At 42.7% G+C, this 18,191-nt stretch overlaps 1 protein-coding gene and 1 non-coding gene across 2 annotated transcripts; one reads left to right on the top strand and one right to left on the bottom strand.

Moving 5' to 3' along the window:
- Positions 1 to 376: 376 nt before the first annotated feature.
- LOC131219727 (small nucleolar RNA R71) lies at positions 377 to 483 on the top strand. Its single transcript, XR_009158372.1, has one exon. It is a non-coding gene; the product is annotated as a small nucleolar RNA R71 (small nucleolar RNA).
- A 5,243-nt stretch (positions 484 to 5,726) lies between these two features.
- LOC131219309 (UDP-glycosyltransferase 83A1-like) lies at positions 5,727 to 8,390 on the bottom strand. Its single transcript, XM_058214371.1, has 2 exons — positions 7,869 to 8,390; positions 5,727 to 6,793 (listed from the first exon to the last, which is right to left on the bottom strand). The coding sequence occupies exons 1-2, from the start codon at positions 8,347 to 8,349 to the stop codon at positions 5,904 to 5,906; spliced, it is 1,371 nt and encodes a 456-aa protein (XP_058070354.1). The 5' UTR covers positions 8,350 to 8,390; the 3' UTR covers positions 5,727 to 5,903.
- Between the last annotated feature and the right edge of the window lie 9,801 nt (positions 8,391 to 18,191).

Consider the following 18,191-nt stretch of genomic DNA (forward strand, 5'->3'; position numbering starts at 1 on the left):
GGCGGGTATTGTAGGACAATTTTCAGTTGTATGAATGTTGCACTCACATATGCTGCAAACACTTTCATTAACCTTATCCTTCTTTCCTTCCATGGCCTCAACTTTTCTTATGAGCATAGTCACTTTATACTTGAGATCATCCTCTTCTTTCAAGAGATACAATCCACCTTTCTCCTTTAATTGAGTCAGCCTAGACGTGGTGTTCGACTTTGGGTAATAATCCCATGATTGTTTTTTTTCAGCAAGACTATCGAGGTAATCCCATACCTCATCGATATTTTTATTAATGAATTCTCCATTACACATTGTCTCGACCATTTGGCGTATGGAAGATGTCAGTCCATCGTAGAAAAAATTTGTAATGCACCACGTTTCAAAGCCGTGTTGTGGGCATGAACTGACCAAATCCTTGAACCTTTTCCAACATTGCTAAAATGTTTCATCCTCCTTTTGAGTGAAGTTCATGATTGCTTTTCTAAGGGTAATCGTTTTATGATGTGGAAAGAATTTCTTTATAAATTCCCTTTGCATATCATTCCATGTGCCAATGGATCTAGGACGTAGTGAATGTAACCACGTCTTAGCCTTCTCTTTTAAGGAAAAGGAAAAGAGTCTCAGCCTGACTATATCCTCAGATACATTTTGAAAATATAAAGTGGCTCTGATCTCTTCAAACTCTTTCAAATGTAGGTATGGTTCTTCAGATTCAAGCCCATGGAACTTAGGAAGGAGTTGGATAACCCCTGGCTTGATGTCCATATGTCCTATATTTTCAAGAAAAATCATGCATGAGGGCATACTCACCCCCACTGGTTGTAAATAATCTCGTAAAGTACGTGGCGAGGGTGCTTGATACACCTCATTCTCATCCTAAATGTCCTCCACCCTAGGTTGGGGTAGAAGAGGTTGGTTTTCAGCCATCACTTCAATTAACTCAGGGAATTTCGAGTGGTGTTTAGTCCTGCGATGGATAGTCAACCCCTTAACCAATCCTCCTTCAGTCAAGAGACATCAAGTGTTGTCACGGGCCCACTTGGGCATGAAACACTCGCAGCCCTCAATCAAATTCGAAACCTAATCCTAATAAGGAAAAGAAAATCTAGAAAGAAAGAGAGAGTTGGAAAGAAGTTACCAAATCGAAGTCCTAAGGAGCTTACCGAATTAGAAATTTTAATCTTAAAGGCCTACAAAATAGGAAAGTTAGTTTCTAAACAAAAATTCTATAAGTAGAAAGTTAGGAAATAAAATTAGATTCTAAAAGAGTTCGAATTAGAAAGTTTCTAAAAAAACAAAAATAGAAAGTTAATTTCTAAAAAGGGAAATAACTAACCTAGTTTCTAAAAACAAAAGAGGAAAGTTTCTAAAAATAAACTATTTCCTACAAATAGGAAAATACTAGAATTAGAAAATTTCTAAAATTTAAACCCTAATTTTAAAAATATAAAAAGTAGAGAAATTAGGAAGGAATTACCAATTTAGAAACTTATGTCAGGATCTTACAAAACAGGAAAACAAGTTAGTTCTAGAAATCAAATAAAAACCTAAAACTAAAGTTAGTCAAATTCTAATCTTAAACTAATTCTAAACCTAATTAATTTCAAAGAATCGTAACCGTCAGTCCCCGGAAACGGCGCCAAAAACTTGTTCACTCCCTAAGTATAGGGTTGTGATGTAGTAATAAACTCGGTAAGACCGAGGTCGAATCCCAAGGGACTGAAACCTGTACGTAACCTGAAAATAACTAGAACTAGAAAAAGATGAAATCTAAATCAAGTGGATTTGAGGAATAATGATGAAATAGTAAAATATGTAGAATTCAAAGGTAGGAAACTAGGGATTCAGAGGATCCACTTGTAGGTATCAGGGAGATCTTTATGCCTGCTTCAAAAATCATAGAACTTAAACTGAACTTCCTCTGATATAATTTTAAAGAGATGAAAGGTATATGAATTAGAATGGATTCCATCACCAAACCATGCCCAAGAGACAAAGTCAACAATAGAATTAAACTAATTACCAACCAATCAGATGATTATGAAGGTTAGGAAGGGTACCGCCATCCAACCATGCCCAGGAGACGATGGCGAACAGTAGGGCTTCTTGACATCATAATCAAAATAAGGAAAAAGAAATACTCAAAGCCATTGCAAACCCATTGTAATTTCAGTCACAACAGGCCATTAAAAACTACAAATATTTCCATAATAAAATTAAATCAAAAATTCCTCCATTCTAAACAAAGGGCACACGCATACAATCTCCCATCACTTTACAAGCTTCACCTCTTAGCCCTAGCTAAGAGGTTTAGCCTGACATAATTGGGCTAATTCCTAAATAAAAATAATATAAAAAATAAAAGAACTACCACTGCTGCACGTCCACCGCTGCTGCATGTTTCAACTCCAATTGCCTCCTTGAATCCTCCTTTTTCTCTTCTTTTTTGTTCTTCTGTTTCTTCTCTCCTATTATAGTTGTCCAGCGCCCTGGAGGAGTGAGTTCCGTACTCCTCTTTACGCAGTAACAGCGCCAACTCTGTTCTTGCAGCAAGTAACGCACAAAAAGGCTGCGTTTGGACTGAAAATCAGGATGTTGATCGTCCCAATTATTGCATCCTCCATCATGGATAGGGTTGAACCTGGCTGGGGCTTCCATTGGACGGTTCGGATCGCTGATCCGATCACATTCTGGGTCACGTAACTCCACGAAAAATCCAGATTTTCTGGACGCGCATAAACCTTACGCAGGTTACGCTGACGTGTTCGTTGGGCCCCATAATGATGTCTTCATAGAAATCCACTTCGTTCATTGGATTCTTGACGAAAAACTGATCAGGAAGGGTGGGTTTTATTCAAATTCTGCATGGCCCATTGTACCAGATCCATTCACCGTCCATCTTGCTTTTGGACGATAAAAATGGATCTCCAGGACCTTTTGAAACTTTGTCACTTAGCCATGAGTGATATGGCCCTCGTGATTCTCATGGACGGTCCAGATCAGTCATCCGGACCATGATGGTGGCCCACAGAGATCACGTGCCGGATAGCGTGCGGACGCTGGCAGAAATTCAATTTGAAGAAGGAGAGCTCAGGTCTTGGTGGGGGCCATGATTAAATTCAGATAGGAAATCCACACCATCCACTGAAATCCTGACGAAAATCCAGTCAAGAATGAGTAGTTTTGGTAGGTTCTTGTGCGGCCTACTGTACTAAGTCAATTCGCCGTTCATCTTACTTCTTTTGACGATCCACGTGCATACACGTGTATGGGTCCAAAATTCCACCTAGGTGAGGGTATTCCCTACCCCAGAGACACTATGGATGGCTTTGATCAGTCAAAGGAGCAAGGGGTGGGCCCCACTGAGTGAAACCGGTGGACCCACGTCCGCCACTGTGAGAAATCATATTTGAGAGGAAGAGTCGGTCAACGCTTGCTGACCGACTTTCGGATGTTTGGTGCACGCCCGGTGCACCTGCATACCTTGCACATGCACTACATGTATGGGTCCCATAGAGATGTTTGTGAGAAATCTACTTTGTCCATCCACCATATAATTTAAAGGGTTGAGACCAAAATTGAAGCATATCCAGATAGCAGGTGGGCCCAGAATCAACTATTTATGGGCTGATCTGACAGTTGTGACACTTCCAGAGGCATTCAATGGCTGAAATTTTACGTGTATGGTTAGTTTTTGGTCCTCGAGCCATGTATGAAGTTTTGAGCCGAACAAATGATGAAAATCCAGTGATCTTACATTTTGGCTAACTTTTAGGCCGCTTGAGCTTCAATTTCTCAATTTTCGCGGATCCCTGCGTGTAATTCCGTCAATCTTGGTCCCCTGGAGTCCATCCCTTGCCTTTGGTGTCATCAGAGCGTTAAATCTATGTTTTATCATCCTTTTTCAGTCTAAGCTCGTAAGTACACTCTGCATCACAAACACGATTAAATCAGCCATTAAACAGTATTATGCTTGTAAATCCAGGTAATAACTGGGGTCTAATATACAATATTTGACCCTCAACACTAACCAAACTGAAAAATGTGAAAGTGCAGCTGAAAATCTGGAACAAGGAGCAGTTTGGTGATATCTTTGAGAAACTTAAGATGGCAGAATCTGAGGTAACAGAGACCGACAGGCAGCTCCATCATTCGAACTTAAGCCAAGCTGACTACACGTCCCTATATAACAGATTTTAGGTAGATTCGAATCAGCTCAATCAGTGGGAAATCAAATAGAAAATCTTCTGGTAACAGAAATCCAAGTCAAGCTGGCTACAAGAGGGGGACTATAACACAAAGTTCTTTCATGCAACTGCCACTGAGCGGCATAGGCGAGCCAGAATTTCCAACATTCACCTTCAGTCTGGTGCGGTTGTGACAGATAACGATGATATAAAAAGGGAAGCCATCACCTATTTGAGGGGCTTTTTAAGGTAGAACCAATCCGATAAATTCGCAATTACTGGATTTGGTGCCAAAGCTTGTGACTCAGGATATGAACCATTTCCTTATTTCTCCGCCTTCAATGTAAGATATTAAAGAGGCCATCCAAGCCATCCCATCTGACAGTGCGCTAAGCCCCCAATGGATTCTCCGGAGTTTTTTACTCTACTTGTTGGGATATCATTGGCATGGACATTCACAAGGCCATAACATATTTCTTCTAGGGTGGTAAGATTCCTCGTGCAGTTAATTCCTCTCTTATTTGTTTGATTCCCAAGAGGGAGGCGCCAAGAAAATGGTCTGATTTTAGACCCATAAGTTTATGTAACTGCCTCTACAAAATCTTCTCAAAGATTATTGCAGTTCGCCTCAGTTATTTCCTCCCCACCCTCATATCTCCTGAGCAGGGTGCTTTCATCAAAGGCAGAGCTATCTCAGAAAATATTGCACTTTCACAGGAATTGTTTAAGGAGGTGAATCGAAAGACCAGAGGAGGTAATGTGGTGCTATGTTGCAAGATTTGTTTTCGATTTCATTTGGGATTTCTTCTTGGCTTATAAATATGGATGTAAACGGGATTGAGAGAGTATTCTACGGTTTCTAAATCGTCTAAGGGCTTCAAAGGGTGTAGTCAGGGTGAGATTCGAGGTTATTTGAATCGGGTAAGATCTCTCTTTGTAATTTTTGCTTCATAGTGATATTTGTCGCTTTGTGCCGCAGTTTTTTTTCCCGCAAAGGGTTTTCCATGTAAAAATTTGGAGTGTTTGCATTGCACTTATTTGGTGCGATTGGATTACTTTACTTGATTCATCTCGGTGTGATTCCACAGTCCCCCAACATATTATCAACCTAAGAACCAATAGGAAGAATGCGTGGTCCCCGAATTTCCTTGTGGGAGTGGCGTTTTCCCTATCCGTAGTGTGTGAAGGAGAAGAGGAAGATCCGATGGCATCATTCTCCATCTCGGGTGAGCTTCCAGTACCAGTATTAATGGCAAACACAAGTTAGTGCTCATGTATTCCTGGTTGGTGCACGTAGATCCTAGCTAGAGATGTATTTTCACAGTATGACCTAATAATGCACTCTTTGGGGCAAAATAGCATGTTCAAGGAATACGGATCAAGATCTAGTCAAGTGGCCTACGTGCGCATGAGAAAGATGGATTGTTCTTGCAATATTACAAATGGTCCGTGTTCACCATCCACATTGAGTCCAGCAGATTGAAAGTCTTTAAATATGCCATGGATGAAAAAAACATAATAATAATAATAAAGTAGGCTCAAACATCAGGTGAACCACACATGTGCGTTCAATATAGACTGTTGCTCATCTTTTTTCATTCTTCCCATACATTTGTAGCCCCAGCGACGAGTTAATCAACTTGATTTTACTTATTGCTTGTTCACGGTGGCACCCACCTAATGAATGGCCCATCTCTGTTATATTTGCGCGATTCAAGCTAATCACTTCTCTAACTTGATTGCTTCAATGAAATCGTTGAAATTCTCAAACGAAGATCCTCCTTCGGCAACATTCTTTCGGGCAGTCTGCTTGAGCTCTAAAGATCTCGCTCTTATACCCTCATCACCAAGCAATTCATCCAGCTTTCCCTTAATCTCTTCTCTTGGTATGATCCCACTGGAATCGTGTTTCAGGTGCAACCCAACCTTCCAAACATCAGAAATGTATATTTGGTTTTGGAACTGGTCACAAAAGTAAGGCCAGCATAAGAAAGGAACTCCATTACTTATCCCCTCCATGGTCGAGTTCCACCCACAATGAGTCAAGAAGCAGGAAATCGAAGGGTGGGCTAGCACCTTTTGTTGAGGTGACCATCCAACAATTCGCCCACGACCCGCGACTCTAGCTTCAAAGCCATCTGGGTAGGCATCCGATGGTCCGTCGGTGAGGTCTGACCGCACTACCCATAGGAATGAACGATTGGAAAGTTCGAGTCCAAGTGCCAGTTCGTGGAATTGACGTCGGTTGAAGATAGTAAAGCTGCCAAAGGCAATGTAGACTACTGAGCGGGGAGGCTGTTCGTCAAGCCAGCTTAGGCAAGTGGGGTCTTCAGGCCAGAAGTTCCCTTCGAGCCGCCCAAGCCGTCTTCCTGCTAGAAGAGGGCCGATGAGCCGGATGTTTGGAACCAACTCACAGGCGGATGGCTCAATCTCGTAGAATGAGTTGCAAAGAAGCCAGTCGGCCAATTTTGCAGCTTGGGTGCATTCGTGTAAGTATCGGAAGAGGGACCGTTGCGCGTCACGGTCACCGACGAAGAGCCACACCAGCTGAGTGGTGTTGAACTCTGGCATGGATGGGGAGAGCTTGATCATTTGCTGTGTTGTTGGAAATCCTGCGAAATATTCAATCACGGTTAGGATCTATTACATATATAGAGATTTTATTTTCCAGGGTATTTGTACAAGTGGGGCCCTCCATCATGGCTACCATGTCAGGCATAGTTCCCATAGTTGGATGTCAAGCATGCAAGGAATCTGGACCATTCATCACGTGGTATAAAATATAAGCATAGCATATTAGACAAATCAGGGCAGTAAACTCATCAACAGCAGCACACATAGATTTAAGTGAGCCACGTATGTACACTTAATTTAGTTATTGAAACCAAACAAACAAACACACACACACACAAAAACAAACAAACAAACGCTGAATTTGGATAATTGGACTTTTAGTTGTTAACACGTAAAATATTAAAAACAATCAAAGTAATCAAAGTGTTCACTAGCCACTTGATTTTTATAGAGAAAAACCATTTACATGCCAAAAGTGACATTCTCTAGGAGTAATGTCAGGTTATTTTTTTGAAAAAGATAATTCATATATAAACAGTGCTCAACAGCCAGCGTATACATTCTGGCCAGCCCTAGCAAGAAATAAAGCTACGGCCCACCTATCATATCCCGAACAAATAACACCCCCAAACACTAAATGAGGCCCAGGCCTCACTGATGCTCCACCTGATATAGGAACAACTTCTTTTTCTTTTTTTTCTTTTGTCTTTTTTTCTTTCAAAAGGAATCGTAACCCCCACAATAGCTAAAACCCACCAACAAACCAAAAAAAAAAATAACAAAACACTATCCTTGAGATCTCGTTAGCCAAATTGAGTTGACTCAGTTGAGCTGAGTTGAGTTATCAAAGTTTAGAATTATATTTCCACCTACTTGGGCTTTAATATATTGCTACTCATCAGACGGTTTTGGACCACTGAGGGCTAATGCATATGTATCATTTATGAACAAATCCAGTCTACACCGTGCGGCCCATAATTTAAACCTTGTTATTAATTGCATGAATAGAAAACTAGCAAGATAATTTTTATTTTCAGCACTCGAGCAAACTTGAAAATCTTAAAGAAAGTGAATTTCGAAATGACTTGCCTAATTTCTATACTATGGTCTTACCGTCCGTGTCGATGATTCTGTCCTCGATCAGCTTCGGAATGTGAAACAGTAAGGCACAAAAGCTCACTGGCACAGTCCAAACCGCAGCTGCTCGGATCCCCATCTTCACAGCAACTTCCACTGCCCATCCTATGATCCCGTCTGCAATGATGCATGAGATCTTATCATGATCAGACTCATTGATCTTACGAATCAGCGCTTCTAAACCAAGGGACATGACACGTGAAATAATCTCACATTGCTTGCCCCAGTCATTCCGGTCTTCACCTGGTGCCATCCCATCTGGAATTGAAACCAGACGGATCTGCTCCTGCACTCCTCCCTTCTTCGGCAGCGCGGCTAGTACCCGGGCGTGATTGAACTCAGTATTCACGAACGTGATCCTGAACCCATGATCCATCAAGCAATGAGAGAGCTCCATGAAGGGTATGACATGACCTTGTGCTGGGCATGGCACGACTAGAGCGTGCGGGTTTTCCATGACCAATACCCTTTGCAATTAGTTAGAACCTCTCATGCTCATCCTACTTCTATGAGGGGATTTGGTTTCCGTGGCTGATATCTAATGTAAAGAGTTTGTACCTACAAGTCATAGCCGCCAGAGACCAGACAACTCACTATGTATGACCGGATCCAATGCTTTCTTTCTCCTCTCACTTTCATCAACGCATTGTCAAGTCCTTGCCGTTCAAGATACTGCGTGAAAATAACTCTTCCAATTAATCGAGGCTCTGACATATTGCTAAAGTTTCAACGGTTGCTATGGACGCGGATTGCGTCCTGCTCCGCCCGTCCCTAGCCCGGAACGGGTAGTTCTGTGGGAGGGCCCACTGTGATGTATCGGTTTATCCATGCCGTCCATCCCTCCTCTTAGATCATTTTATGTTTTGTGAAAAAAAATAAAGCAGATTCAACGCTAAGGTGGGCCACACTAAATAATAAGCTTAGTTGCATTAAATACAAGAGTCATATATGGTGTGGTCCACTTGAGCGTTGGATCTGCTTTATTTTTGTGCACTTACCATAAAATGATCCGAGAAGAGGGATGTATGGCGTGGATAAACCGATACATTACAGTGGGCCTGCCTGCCTAGCTGCCCGTTCGTGGAAAGAGAAGGGTGGGGCAGGACGCAATCCGCGTCCCGTTTCTATGGATTGCAGTAATCTTGAAAATGAAATCACACGGGGTGCGTTAAATAAATAAATAAATAAAGGGAAAAGACACTTTGCAGCCAATGTGCTTGGGGTGGGTGGACCCCACTACGTTTGCTCAATTATTGCTTAATTATTGCTTACTCTGCATGTTTGAAATTAGCAGGGAATTACGTTTTGAAAATGGGTCCATACAAACCGTGTTATTATAGATTTAAATATCTGGGCCCCAACATGATATTTGTTAGTTATCCATACCATCTATCCTTTTAAAAAATACATTTTAAAGGCATGAGTCCAAAAATTAAGAAAATCAAAAGCTCAACTGGACCACACCTTAGGAAATAATGATGATTAAGATGTTAATGGTTCAAAGTTGTTTTCTCTCTTGGGCTTACATTGATGTTTATTTGTCATCCAACCTGTTCATAAGGTCACAAAGTCAAGGATAAAGAGGAAACAAAAATATCAATTTGATTTAAAACTTATGGGGTCCTTAAGAAGCTTTTAATGGTAGGAGTTTAATTCTCATTGTTTCTTGTGGTGTGGTCCACTTGATCTTTGTATTTACCTTATTTTTCAAATCATGCCTTAAAATGAGTTGGCTAAAGGGATGAACACGGTGGATAAAGCACAAACATCATAGTAGGCTCCACGATTTAATATTTTTCTCCTTAGGTGATGTGAGGAGTGCAATAAAAGGTGGCGGTCAACATCACCTTGGATATCCAACCGGAAACACATGGTAAATAATTATTACCTATTTACCTTAAGGGCCGTTTGATTTTCTTAATTACACAGGTAATTCAAAGTAAACCGATAATAATTATTCACCTAGGTCTTTTTGGTTGGATTTCCAAGGTGACGTTGACGGGCACCTTTCATTTATAGCACTCCTCACGTAGCCTAAGGAGAAAAATATTAAATTATGGGCCCATTATAATGTGTGTGTGTCTTATCCACACCGTCCATCCCTTTAGTAAACTCATTTTATTGGATGCGCCAAAAAATAAGGCAGATCCAAAGATCAAGTAGACCACAATATAGGAAACAATAGAAGTTGAACTCCTAGCATTGAAAGCTTCTCAAGGACTCCAAAAGTTTTGGATCTGACTGATATTTTGGTTTCCTTTAATACATGACTGTGTGACCTTATGAACAGGTTGGATGACAAATAAACATCAATGTGAGCCCTAGGAAGAAAACAATTTTCAACTGTTGACGTCTTAACGATCAGTCTCCTAAGGTGTGGTTTACTCGAGGTCTTGATTTTTCTCCTTTTTTGGCTCCTGCCTTTAAATGTACTGTTAAAAAGGATAGATGCTGTATATTAGTCACATATATCATGATAGGGCCACATATTTGTATTGTATGGACCGCTTTTCGAAACGTAATTCCTTGCTAATTTCAAACAAGGTGGAGTAAGTAAAACGGACATATTTCCTTGTATTTACTAGGGAAATTAAAAATCAAACAGCCCCTAAATTACCTCTGTAATTAGGAAATCAAACGGGCCCTAAAGGATGCATCCAAAAATGGGAAGAGATACTTACCATTCCCCGTGTCATTTTAGTTTGCGAGTACCCAAGAAATAGTACGTGCTTTGGACATAGATTATCCACTGACAGGTTAAGCAGGGAGACTCGCTACTCAAATAACCTCAACAAGTTTTTTGGGCCCACCATGATATATATGTCATATCCATCGTCCATCTATTTGGAGAGATCATTTTAGAGCATGAGCTAAAGAATGAGTTGGATACAAAGCGAGTAAACCCCACCACAATAAACAGTGGGGAGATTGACGCTCACCATTAAAAACTTTTAGGGGCTTAGGGAGTTTTAGATCAAGCTGATATTTGTGTTATCTACTCATTGGGGTTGTTCGTGACCTAATCAACAGTTTGGATGACAAATATACATTACAGTGAGCGTTAAATTTATTTTAATGATGGGCATTCAATCTCCATTGTTTTCTTGTGGTGTGGTCCGTTCCAGATTTGGATATCCATCATTTATTGGATCATGCTCATCTCAAAAAATAGATGGACGGCTTGGATAGATCACATATGTATCATGAGGGGCTACAGAGCATGGTCAGTAGCCACTTCCCTACTGTCAGTACGCAATCCGCGTCCATTGGGTGGACCCAATCCTTTCTGGACATAGTGCACTGCATTTACTCCTCAGCACAGAGCAACGATTGGAGGCTCCCGCACACTATGAAAGCTTAAACGGTGGCAGTGTATTCTGGGTAATTTTGAAAAGCGGATCACAAAGGGCGTGGCATTTCTATCAATTAATGACCACAGGATTGTCTACAGCCTATTTGGCTGCCACTTGATAATGAGTTCTGTGCATTATTTCTAAAGCTTGTTGAGCCTACTCCAAACTCGCTGAGGCTGAGTGAACTCAACTCGACCAGCCAAATTACATGAAACTTGTTGGCAAGCTCAAGTCGGTTGGCACTTGGTTTGGTTTTGGTCATATGTGGTCTGTACAGGCATGTCAAAATCAGTTGTGCAACTCGGTTCAAACCGAACAATTTGATCCCAAATGCCAAGATATACAAATATGTCAAATGTGAGTGAGGGTATATGACCAGGATTTGAGAAGATCTATTTAGCCACTCATTATTGAATTGTAAGATAATCAAACGATATTTGAAGGGTGGGGTTCTTCTAATGATAGGTTACTTCTTGCATTCCTTACAGAAAGACTTTAACATACCACTATAATCGAACAAAAAAGGAAATATTTACGGTCGGTGTTTGCAGGGAACAACTGAAGCACACAAAACGGAATCAAGCAAAGTATTTGCAATCACACAAATAAATCCATCTACATGAAGCAGTCACACAAAAAAAATAATAATAATAAATAAAAATGAAGCAGTTCCAACACTGGTCCTCAATCCATCTACATGCTACCAACTCAGCGAATGAATTTGGAGGATTGGATTTTGAAGTTTGAAATGTCCCTACTTTGCCGATGAGCTCCTCGACGCCTTTTTCTCTGGCATCATCACCAGCTCTCTCCAGGAAAGCTGCTGATGGATCCTGCCCGCTATTTCAAGGCTTCCCTTGCTCTTCTTAACATGTCCTAGATCTCATCGAGGGTCGCTCTGGATCCGACACCGCCGAAAACGCTGACGATTGGGAGCTGGTCAGAGGTAGATGTGGTACCCGATCTGAACGAAACGACACTCAAACTAGGAACCTCCCCGTCCCAAATGGAAGACCTATCCACGCCCTCAACAGAGACTTCAGCATCTTCGTCAGGAACATTTCATTTGATACAACAATGGAAGACTTCTTCCGCATTTTCAGCAAATACAGTAAGGTCTTAGACACATACATTCCGACCGTCCTAGGTTCTTTTAAGCATAAGGGTTTTGGATTCACTCGCTTCCGCTACGAACAGGATGTTAAGAATGCAATAGATGTTCTGAATGGCAAACGGATTGAGGACAGAATCGTCGAAATCAGATGGGCCAGACGAAAAGGAATGCAGACAAGAATTCCCCCAAGCCAGCGCAGCTTACCTCAAAGATTTGAGGAAGCGCCTCCCTCTTCCTTCGCGACTGTTGTTTCTTCAAAGGCGCGGCCGTGCACTATAAAAGAACCCCCAGAGAAGACAAACGTTACCATCGCGGATCGGAGATCAGTTGAAACTAAACTAGAGGCATTAAAATGGGGAGATGTGATTACGGTTTCCAGTCCTAAAATCTCGATTCTTCAGATCCAAAGTGCCATCAGAAACTCCTGCTTTGGTCCATCGATAGGGGAAATAACAAGTCTCCCCTCTCAAATTTCTCATTGTATGGAAATCCAGACTGGCTCATGACAAATTCCTATCAGACAAGTCGCTGCAAAACTCCATCAACATTACCAGTGCGGTCAAATGGTCCCTTGAGGTGCTGTTTGGAGGGGAAGGTATTTGGCTGAGGTTATACGGCATACCAGCTCATGCCTGGATGGAATCCATCCTTCTGGACTTGGGAAATCAGCTGGGAAATGTGACCTACATTGATCCGATTAGTGCGTACGGCATTTTCTAGAGCTTCACGCGAATCAAAGTGCTCATTCGTCCAGGAGCCAACCTGCAGAAGGTCTTGTCCCTATTGGTCCTAGGAAAATTCTTCCCGATTACGATGGAAATGGAACCCATATTTAGATCAAGATCCTTTACTGCTACTCAAACTTCCAAGGAAAGCACAAAACAATGGGTGGAAAGAAGATTCACCACCAAAATAGCAGCTATAAACTACTCCCGCATCCTGTTTGTGGAAATGCCGAAGTGGCGGAGCTTTACGATTCTAATCAGTGATACTTGGAAAAAAGCAATTCTTAGTTAAGTCCTCAAGAACAACTTGCTCCGACGGAAAACACAGCTCACCCAAATGAGAATGAGAAGGTAATGGATGGTTCCCATATAAATCAGATTACGGTAGTTCCCCATGCCACAATTCGACACCCGGGTGGTGACTTTTCAGCTTCTCAAGCAACAGGGCAAGGCCACGAAAATGGAAATGCAATTGCAATTACAGGAACAACTCAGACATTGGGAGCAGCTCTTAGCTCACATCAGAACCAGGGTAGGGTACCAGAAGTCTTCCTCGCTCCTCCTGATACTGATGTTATTCCAACTTTAAATGCACCAAAGCAGGAAGCCTGGGACAAGAATAGTGCAGGCCCTTGAAACTGATCTCACATCAGATCGGGAGGACGACCTGTCACGCCCCGAACTCAGAAACCGGGCTCACAAAATTTCCGATCGCCAAATCCAGCGCTGACAGCTTCCATAGAACCCCATTCTCGGCTCCCGGCACCCATTTACCAGGTTCGATCCTGAGATCCTACAAGGATGATTTGTAGTATCAATTTAATTCATAATGAGAATAACCATAAGCATAACCCACGAATAATAACCACAAGAACACCATCACAAAATCCACTATGATAAAAAACTTTTAAGTACAATACGTCTGAAGGGAATACAAGATAATGCAAAAGATAGAAACTCCAAAAGCTCGTTTGCACGCTCCTGTTGCTAATATGCTACGACTGCGTCCTAGCGTCACCTGCATGCATCAATCGTGCATAAGCTTATAGAAAGCTTAGAGGGTGGTGTAAGTGTGTGCGCACTATAAGCGTGCTCAGAATATAAGGTCAGAGTAATGCGGAACCATACTGATGAGTACATGAATGCAATCAGCTGTGCCAAGGCTATGTTGTGCAAGATAAGAATGCTATCGGCCATAACATGGCTATGCAATGTGAGATGCAACTCAAGCATGCCAATCCTCATCATATATCGGTACAGTTTCATTATGGATAATCACCGGAGTTTAGTATACTCCAAGTAGCACTGCCGCTCCCCTAGCCACATAGTCCAAGTGAGTGTAAGAAACCTCACTATCCGCCTAGCTAATAGTCCGCCAATACCTATCGGCATGTCGATAGCGGACCCATTCAAGAGCCGGTCAAACTCAGCCTAAGTATTACCCCTACCCTCGGGTGAGTAAGGCCACACTCCTTTCCAACCGACCACGACACGTGGGAGACGCGGCCTGATATTCGGCCCTCGTACGCTCATATATCTACTTGGTGTCGATGTTGGAGTCATCCTTTGGTACCATCGGGTTTAGAAATTTTCACCCAAAGACATCTATGGTGCCCGTATGCTAAAACCAAACATTTTCGGTATCCAATCCAGCCACCCACGGTGTGTCTGTGGAGGCTTTGGCCCTAATGTCGCTAAGGCATACAATAATCATGATCACACAAATGCAAGTACATGAATCACCCTACTAAACATGCAACAATCTTGCACGCACAGCGCGCTCATGTAGGGCAACTCCACCTATCAGGCAGCCCATAAACAATCCGCTCGAAGACATTTGCTATGATCAGTCACTCGTCATATCAGACATACATATGATGCGTATGATCATGAATCATGAATCTATACTAAACATGTATGTGGTGATGGGCTCTGATCAAAACGAAGATGGGCCTAGACGGCCTATATGCTACAGGTATGGGCCTATTAATGGGCCTTAGGGAGAGTGACAATGTAGACATTTAACCAACATTGTACTTGCAATGTCGATGTCAAACCATCATTGCTCCCAAGGTATGGCTTGCCATGAATCACACATTGCAATGGGCCTTATATAGATCTTGTTGGGCCTCGACCTAAGGGCCCAAATACATCAAATGGGCCTCAAACCATGGACTCATATATCTCAAGTGGGCCTTAGTTGGGTGGCCACAAATACATTAAGATGGGCCTCAACAAATGGCCTTATATAAATCAAAATGGGCCTCAATGGACGGCCCACAAATACACCAAGATGGGCCTTATCACATGGCCTTAAAATTTCCTCCAAAATGGTTGGACAGTTAGGATGAAACATATGCATCATGGTAGGTCCCATAGGGATGGAAGGCATAGATAAATCACATACTTCAGGGTGGAGGTCCACACTGATGAAAGGTGTGGACACAATTCATACACAAGTGGGTTCCAAGTAGAACCCACCATAATGTTTATTTCCCACCTAACCTGGGGCCCACCGAAATGTTTATTTTCCACCCAACCTAGGGCCCAACATAATGTTTATTTTCCAACCAACCTAGGGCCCAACATAATGTTTATTTTGCAATCCAACTGTTCATAAGGTCACGTGGACCAGGGTAGGGCCCATTGTAATATTTATTTATCATCCAATCTGTCAATTAGGTCACGTGGACCAGGGTAGGGCCCACTGTAATATTTATTTATCATCCAAACTGTCCATAAAGTCACATGGACATGAGGGCCCATTGTACTATTTATTTGCCATACAACCTGTTGATAGGGTCACGTGGACAGGGAGTCCACCCTGATGTGGTTCACAAATCCAGCTCACCCATTATGTGCGTCCCACTTGGCTGAGGGTTCAGACCAGGTTTCAGCTGCATGATTTTAAATGGTGTGGCCCACCTGAGTTTCGTATACAGCTGTTTTTAGGGCAGCCTCCTGGTCCGAGCGGACCCATCAAATGCATGGTGTTGATGGTCGAAACGCATCATGGTGGGGCCCACAACTGAGGCCGTGAGGGCCCTGCTAGGCCATCCGTCCGCCAGGCGCAGGCGCTGCCTGCGCGTTCTGCAGCAACAGCGTCAGCGCTGCCTTCTGCTCTTTTTTTTGATTTGGGGTTTTCTTGGGGTTTTGCATAGGTGGGGCCCGCATCAGGGAAATCGGACCTCGCCATTGGTTTCCATGTCCCCATACACACCTATCAAGCCCAATATTGGGTATATTTCGGTGTGCAGAAGTATCGAGGTGTATTTCAACGGCAAAGATTATTATTCTCAATGCTATGGGCCGCTAGGAACTCAGATTCAATTTTTTTTGGCTCAACGCCTAAAGTGATTCGAGGAAGAGGATGGACGGCTTGGATTAAGCACATGCATCAAGGTGGGGCATGGATGAGCAGCCCACCCCAATCTTTAAAAGCTAGATTTTTATTTTTATTTTTTGTGATTGCTGTCAGTACACGCCCACGTCAGTACACGCCTCCATGTTAGCCACACTCGTCCAGTGTCCAGGGACACTGGACAGTCATGGATAAATACTGCATCATGGTGGGTCCCACATACACGTGGCCCACCTATTCAAATCAACATAATATTTGTGCTTTTCCATCATCCAGGTCCACTAGATGGCCTGGATAAAACAGGTGGACAGCATCACTAAAATACACCCATCATGGTGGGTCCACGATCGGTGTGGATCTAGTGGGCCACACCCATCATAAAAGAGAGAAAGAGAGAGAAGGAGAGAAATAAGCGGAGTAGATGGAGGGCGCCCGCCATTATAGGTCCCTCATATGATTGCAAAACATACATCAAATTAGGTCCCTCATACAAGTGGGTCCCCTAATTATGAAATCAATGGTAGAAATTCAAAGATCACCCACCTCTAAGCCTCCTCCTTGCTTCCTTAGCCTTCTATGCTCCTTGCCTTCACTTTTGATGGTGGTTGATGGAATTTTGATGGTGTGGATGGGAGATGAGAGGGTGGGCCACACTTGATGTTTTTGGAAAAACTTGGGAATGCTTGGACGGGTGAAGCTTTGGGTTGCTTGGGAGATTTGAGAAATGAGAGAGAGGTGATGAGAAGGATAAGAGATGATGGAGTGATGTGTGATGGGTGATGGGTGGAGTGATGGATTGTAAGAAAGGGATGGGTGGAGAGAGAGGGAGAGTTGACTTTGGGAATGGGAAGGGATGGGTTGATGTACTTGGGGTATGAAGTGACTTGACTTGTACTTGACATTGATTGATTGGTTGATTGATGGGACATGTTGTAGAGATTCCCTCGAAATTCGCAACGCGTGGCGTTTTCTTCGAATTGAACGCAGGCCCACATCTTCTGTCCTGGGTATCGGTTCAGTGCGCAAGTCGTGGCGTTGAAACTGCGGCGATGACACAGTCGCTAAGATACAAGTTTCGGTTCGAGCTGACTTTGGTAAGCGGGACTCGACTTAGGATCGCGCCCAAACATCAGATATGGGTCGATGATTGTCGGAATTTAACTAGAAGGACCACGAAAGCTAACGAAACGGCACGGACTAGGACACGAGTCTTATAACTCTCCCCTTCAAATAAAAATTTCATCCTTAAAATTTACACAATCATCGCAAGAAAACATAACTTATAATAGAAGAGGAAGCAAGGCATCGTCATATAAAATCGAAGATAGCATACAAGATACAATATGCAATCAATCATCAAAGAGATGGGGATAGCGCTCTCGAATCTCGGCCTCTCTCTCCAAGACGCCTCATCAACGAAATGGTGACCCCACTGAACCTTCACCAAGGGAATGTCCTTGGTCCGGAGGACCTGCTCCTTCGAATCAAGGATACGAACTAGTTGTTCAATGTAAGAAGCGTCCTCACGAACCTCTTATAGCTGCCAATCGATAACAGGAACTATGTTTGACCCACACTTCCTCAACATATGACATGGAAGACGTTGTGGACGCTAGACAACTAAGATGGTAAGGCAAGCTGATAGGCCACAGCGCTAATGCGCTCAGTGATCTCGAAAGGTCCTATGAATCTCGGCGCAAGCTTACCCTTCACTCCAAATCGAACTACACCCTTCATGGGCGAGAC

Source organism: Magnolia sinica, chromosome 11, assembly GCF_029962835.1.
Source record: "Magnolia sinica isolate HGM2019 chromosome 11, MsV1, whole genome shotgun sequence".
Classification (NCBI taxonomy): domain Eukaryota; kingdom Viridiplantae; phylum Streptophyta; class Magnoliopsida; order Magnoliales; family Magnoliaceae; genus Magnolia; species Magnolia sinica.